The following is a 6,298-nucleotide window of genomic DNA, read 5'->3' as shown; positions in this document are numbered from 1 at the left end:
AGTATTTACTGTTCAGTTGCTTGAGATTATGGATGGAATGAGAAACCTAGTATATTTGAGTGTTCGAAGTTGCACGTATGGGCTTTCCGGACAAAAATTCCAACTACAGCAACGAGCCTGAACTTATTATTAAGGAAACCAATTTCCAATATGCAGGACTCTTAAGTAACTAGTCTGAAGGTTCTACTGTCCATTCTGGAAGAAAGCACCAGGATTACAAACCTGTGTGGAGTTGGATGAAATTGATGCTGGAAATAGTGTCTGTGGCAGGTCGCATACACTAGATGCACTCACTATTGAGGTTACGTTTGCCCGTACACCTCCACTGCAAGAGCATCCCGAATTCGTCTGCCTACTTCGTAATCAACTTCCACAACGCCTTGTTCTGGCCCCTGCAGAGGCTGTTCGGAGTAGATTAGCGCATAGTCTTCTACTTCTAACCCTTCATTCCAGTCAACCATCATATTGTGCAGAACGCAACAGGCCCCTATATTAGCAGTGGCCATTTTGATGGAAACCCTGATCTTTTGCGCAAGGACACCCCATCTTTTCAAGACATGAGAGGTCATACTCACAATAGAATGCACCTGTCCATGTTTCCTGTTCAATGCTTCTTCACAAGCTGACAGATTTTGGGCATAATATGGAGTCAGCAACCATGTTTTAAGGGGATACCCAAGGTCACCGATAAAATACAAGGGTACCTCAATTCCATGCAATAAAAGACTATGCCCATCCAACAATCCACTATTAACAACCTCAGTGTACATTCTACTGAGCTTGAGAACATGGGAATCCGAAAACCCCCCAGAGTAACCAGTGGAGACATTCAGGATACGCATATTACGATCAACTACAAGCTGTGCAGCCACACAATAGATATGCGATTCATCCAAATAATTATATCCATCTGAAATTCTTGGCCTTTCAATCTCAAAACGAATACAATCAATGACACCGGCACGGTTTGGCAAACCAGAAATGCTCTGAAACCCATGAATGATTTTCCCCAACTCATTCCCAGAGGGATATGACAACTTGTGCTTGTAATGTGTACACAAAACCTTACACAACTCCCTACAACACTTGAAAGCAGGTGCTTCTCCTATTCCAAATCTCTGGAAACAGGCATGCTTAGAAGTGTTCATCTTTTCCAAAAATGGATGCAGTTCTTGACATAAATGTTCAAACAGTAAAGGAGAAACATGCAGAGATTTTCTGAAAGTGGATTTATCCATGAGCCGCGCAATGTACCTGTCGTAGAAGGTTCCATGAGAGTAATTGAGTGTATGAGTATCCCAATGATGGTGGGGGAAGTGCTCCTGGTTCTGGTTCAGATTGAAGTCCGTGGGAAGAGAAGACGGTTTCCATTTCTTCTTGTATCAGTGGAAGTGCCACCATCCCCACATCATATTGTCTTCCCAGGGAGGGAGAAATCCATGGTGGCGGCGGTGGGGAAAATAATGGAGGTGGACTGGAAGAGTTAAGGTGGTGGAGAAGCAATAATTTGACGGTATTCAAAAGCTTTATCAGAAACAGTAGTAGACTTTTGTTATCAATACTGTCATCGCCGCTATCACTATCCATGGAACGAACGAACTCAAGGGAGATTACATATACCCAACCATGTTCTGAGGAAGCTATTTTTCTGGGTTTCCTTTCTGATATGCATGCCATGTACTTAACCATGTCAGCTCTGCGCAAGCACTTTTTATGCGTTTCCTTATATACAGGCCATGTTTGTATCGATGAACCAAAGTCTTCCGAGTCATGGCTTGTTACTTAATGAAGTATTTTTTAGTAATATATTTATGTGAATGGCTGTGAATAGAATTTTTATAATTTTTTTTCTTTTTATTTTAATTATCCATATATATCTGACAGGGATTTAATCCTATAAACAAATTTAAAATATTTTTAATAATAATTATAAATTAAAAGTTGGGAAATTTTTAAAGTATTTATATTAAATTAAATTAAATTTTTATAAATAAATGTTATATGAAATTATTTATGAGTATTGGGTTATTATTATTGATAAGTTATGATATTAAAATAAAAGTTATTTATAAATTAAGAATTTTAATAATAGAATGGGGATTAATTTTCATGGTTAAAAATCTTATTATATATATTTGTTGAAATATATATATGTTAGATTTAAGATTTTTGTGATCCATCAATTTAGATAAAGGTTTTCTGGATTAATCACATGGTAAGAAAGGATTGTGTCAACGTTTCGAATCAACTAATGTGGTTCGTCCTCAGGACAAAGTGATTACGATGGATTGGGTAGACATTTCGAACCAACTAATGTGGTTCATCCTTAGGACAAGGTGAGAAAGCAATCGATCTCAGAGAATAGATAGCATGGATGCATCATTATCTAGTGTTAACCACCATCATCATCATCAAACTTATTAATTAAATAATAATATAATTTAATAGAATAATATTAAAGGCAAGGGTTGACCTAGCCAATGGGACTTAGGAGGAAACTAGCTTTTAAATAGTAATAGTATGTAGGAAGCAAGTGGTTATGATTAATTTGTATAATAATAATATTAGGTGAATAAGATGGTAATTGATAAATATATTCCAGAATAAATTATAATATTAATAGTGAAAAACCAATGGTTATAATAAAAATAATTAATGTCTAAAGTAATAAAACTAGGTAGAAACTGGTTGTTATTTAAGGAATTAGATATTGAGTAATAAATAAGTGGTGATAATATTATAATTAATTCATATAACAATTCAAATAATATACAAGGATAATTTATAATATTCATATTCATTTCAGATAACAATATTCAAACATAATTTATAGTATTAATAGTTAGAGACTAGTGGTTAGGATATAAATGGGTTATTGATTTATTAATTCAAATAGGTAATAAGTAATTATTTATTACATAACAACTTTAAAATTAACCAATTGATTTTATTTCACCAATGGCTAATTTTAAATGAATAACATTGGACAATGATGCATCCATGCTATTTATTCTCTCAGATCGATTGCTTTCCCACCTTGTCCTGAGGATGAACCACATTAGTTGGTTTGAAACATGGACCCAATCCTTCCTTACCATGTGATTAATCCGAAAGACCTTTCTCTAAAATGTATATATGTTTAATTTGCATATTAAAAAATTTTATAATTATTAAAATAACATGAAGTAAGTCTTTTGATATCTATTATATATTCATACTTATTGGTCATTTAATTTATATAATTGTAATAATAATTAATTGGTTGCCATAGTAAATATATTTTTTTATTATTTAAAAAATATATTATATAGCTTTTTTTCTAGGTTTTAGTCAAAAAAGACTTCCAATGTGTTATTTGAATGTGTTATTCTATTTTTTAATATTTAAAACACACACACACACACACATACACACATATATATATGAGAAGTCATTTTTGTTCCATAAGGAATATACATCTTTGCATGTTCTAGAAGGATTATTCCATATAACAAAGCTCATCATGTTTTGATGAGAAGGATAACAATCATTCCTCAGAATCACTTGAGATAAACCCAATGACTATATATATATATATATATATGGACGTCTATGTGTGTGTACACCATATATATCTGCATTGATTTTAAACATTTGAACAAAGTCATTATGAGAAACAAATATCATCTACCCAGTATCCATGACTCATTTGATGAAGTAAGAGATGTAAAGATCATTTTAAAGAAATATTTTGAGATCAATCTACAATTAGGTGAAGGTGAGGGATGAAGAGATTGATAAGGCAACTTTAAAACTAGGTAGTTGTGCCCTTTGGACTAACAAATGCACCAATTACCTTCATGTGCTTAATGAAGGGAATATTTAAAAATTCCTTGGATAAGTGTGTCATTATATTCTTAGATGGCATTCTTATTTCTTCAAGGTCACAAGAGGAGCATTAAGGGCATTTGAGGTTGAAAACTGCAAGTGCTAAGAGAGCATCAATTGTATGCTAAGTTAAGCAAGTGTTATTTTTGCAAGAGGTAAATCCATTACTTGGGACACATAATTTCATAGGAAGGGATAACAATACATCTAAAGAAGATTGAAATTATTATAGGATGGCCTACACATAAGAAAATACGAGAGATAAGGTCATTCATGGGGCTTGTAGGATCCAATATTACTCTTGTCATTAAATATTAATAGAAGAAGGGATTTAAGTTTGAATGGACAACAAAGTGTAAAAGAAGTTTTCAATCGTCAAAGGAGATGCTTACTAGTGCACACTTTTTTAGGATCACTAATCCAAATGAAGATTTTGTGGTATGTACATATGCTTGCAAAGAAGGACTTAATGGAGTTCTTACTCAAAATGGTCATGTGAATTCTTATGAGTCCAGAAAGTTTAAAGAGTGTAACAACCCAAGCATGAATGGCTCGATTTGGCCATGTAATCTCATCATGTAATTGAATTAAAAAAAAATGATCTAAGGAACATAGATTCCAAGAAGTCTGGGGGAGGTCAAATTTCTTGGGAAACTTAGCTTACTTGCTAAAGGAAGGGAAAATATGAAATATATAACAACCATCAAAGGTTGGTTGTTGAGCTTTAAATCCACAGGGATGGGATTGTTGTTGGAAATTAATTGGGCTACAACACCAGGGACAAGCCCATGCTGGCTTGGAAACCACAATAAGGCAAACAAACAAAAGGACAGGAAAATTAATGAGAGACAGAATGTTGGCAAGGAATTGCGCAGTGGCAAATGAAAGAGAGTGGAGGGAGTCACTCTCATACATAGGGGGCAAAGAGAGTTTGAATTTTGCAAGAAAGGGGATCGTGTTGCAGGACACATTTGCTGAGGAGAGGCAGGTAGCAGCCTCAGAGAGTTCAAATTTTGCGTAGCAAACAAAAGGAGAAGGGAGTTGCAAGAGGCAACGCAAAAGAGGGGAGAGGCAACAAGCTTCTGGTTTTCTATGAGTGATGTTTATCCTTCATTGGATTGTTGGAGGGTAGAGGCAGTTGGCCTCTGGAGCTCCCTGTGCATTGGTGAATTGTTGAGCAGTTGGTGGGTGGAGGAAGAAGAACCTTTGGGTCCCTATTTCAGCTGGTAGATTAGTGTTTATTCCCTTGAGCAAGACCACCTCAGACCCTTGGAATCTAGCTCAGGGGTGACAATTGCAAGTAGCTTGGTTACAACTTGTTTATGGTTGGGTGGAGAGTTGAAGTCCCGAACTCAGTTTCCCATCTTCATTATAAATCCAAGATAAGTTCTCTTGTGTGTAACCTTGTATGGTTTTCATGTTGAAATGTGAATGGTTGATATGTTGATGATTTGCATGACAAGTTTGCTCACTTGTGTTTATATGTTGAATGGTTGGTTATGACCCATGTAAGGATGTGTGAATGAATATGAGTGTTTCATGTTCTTGATGGCTAGTGAAAAGTATTCATATTCTGATGTGAGTTGATGTTCTTCCTATTTGAAACTTGGGTTGAGTTTCATTGCTTATATAGGCTAACTAATATATCGCTTGGCTCTACTAAAGAGTTATTGTAATCCAGCAATGAAGTTATGGTTTATGGGCTAACATTATTCATGATGCTCAGCCAAAGCTTCTTGAAAATAATAAGTGTGAATTCTCTTGACCGTAAGTAGCTCGCAGATCCATTCATGTTACTGAGGCATAATTCATGTTGTTGTAGGATCCTATAACCGTTAATAGTATGTAAGGGACTATTTCATAGACTTGAATGACTGAGTTTCTATTCATGGATTTATCCTAACTTTGCATCCCTATTGGGTGCATGAAAAGCTCATATCTCTCAGAGATAAATGTTAATTTCATTTTGTCCTTAAAATTCAAAATGGTATAAGATGCAATGTCTACACATAATAAGACAGATTAGATTACATTTCCGAGTTGAAATGGTGTGCTCAAGAAAAAATTGAATGTGCTCTATTGTAACTGAATAAATAACATATACAGTGAAGCCTTGAAGGCATTAAAAACATATACAAAGATTTGAACCAAGAATATGACAAACATTGGCATAAGAACCTCTTTTAATAATGAATAATTGTTACATAGACGACGATTGTTGATAGGGTTTGTGACTGTAGAAGTTTAAGCACATATACAAATTATAATAATTTATAGATTGTGCACCAACATGTGAGCTATGCGTTGATGTCGAGGGTAACTCCCTCTCGCAACCTCAAAGACTCTTGACCATGCTTCAGAAGTGTCTCAACCTTACATTTTTAGAAGCCTCCTTTCTCGCCCTAAGGGCTCTAGAAATGAGGATTGTATG

General features: G+C 34.9%; 1 protein-coding gene across 1 annotated transcript; it reads right to left on the bottom strand.

Moving 5' to 3' along the window:
• Positions 1 to 302: 302 nt before the first annotated feature.
• Positions 303 to 1,148, bottom strand: LOC149191586 (protein ANTAGONIST OF LIKE HETEROCHROMATIN PROTEIN 1-like). Its single transcript, XM_089406704.1, has one exon. It carries the CDS (start codon positions 1,146 to 1,148, stop codon positions 303 to 305), a length of 846 nt encoding a protein of 281 aa, XP_089262830.1.
• Positions 1,149 to 6,298: the final 5,150 nt, after the last annotated feature.

The sequence above is a fragment of the Pinus tabuliformis genome, chromosome 2_2 (assembly GCF_031772625.1).
Source record: "Pinus tabuliformis cultivar Carrire ecotype Pingquan chromosome 2_2, CPIR1, whole genome shotgun sequence".
Lineage (NCBI taxonomy): Eukaryota > Viridiplantae > Streptophyta > Pinopsida > Pinales > Pinaceae > Pinus > Pinus tabuliformis.
Note: the sequence above shows the minus strand (reverse complement) of the source record. Positions and strands in the feature narration are given on the sequence as shown.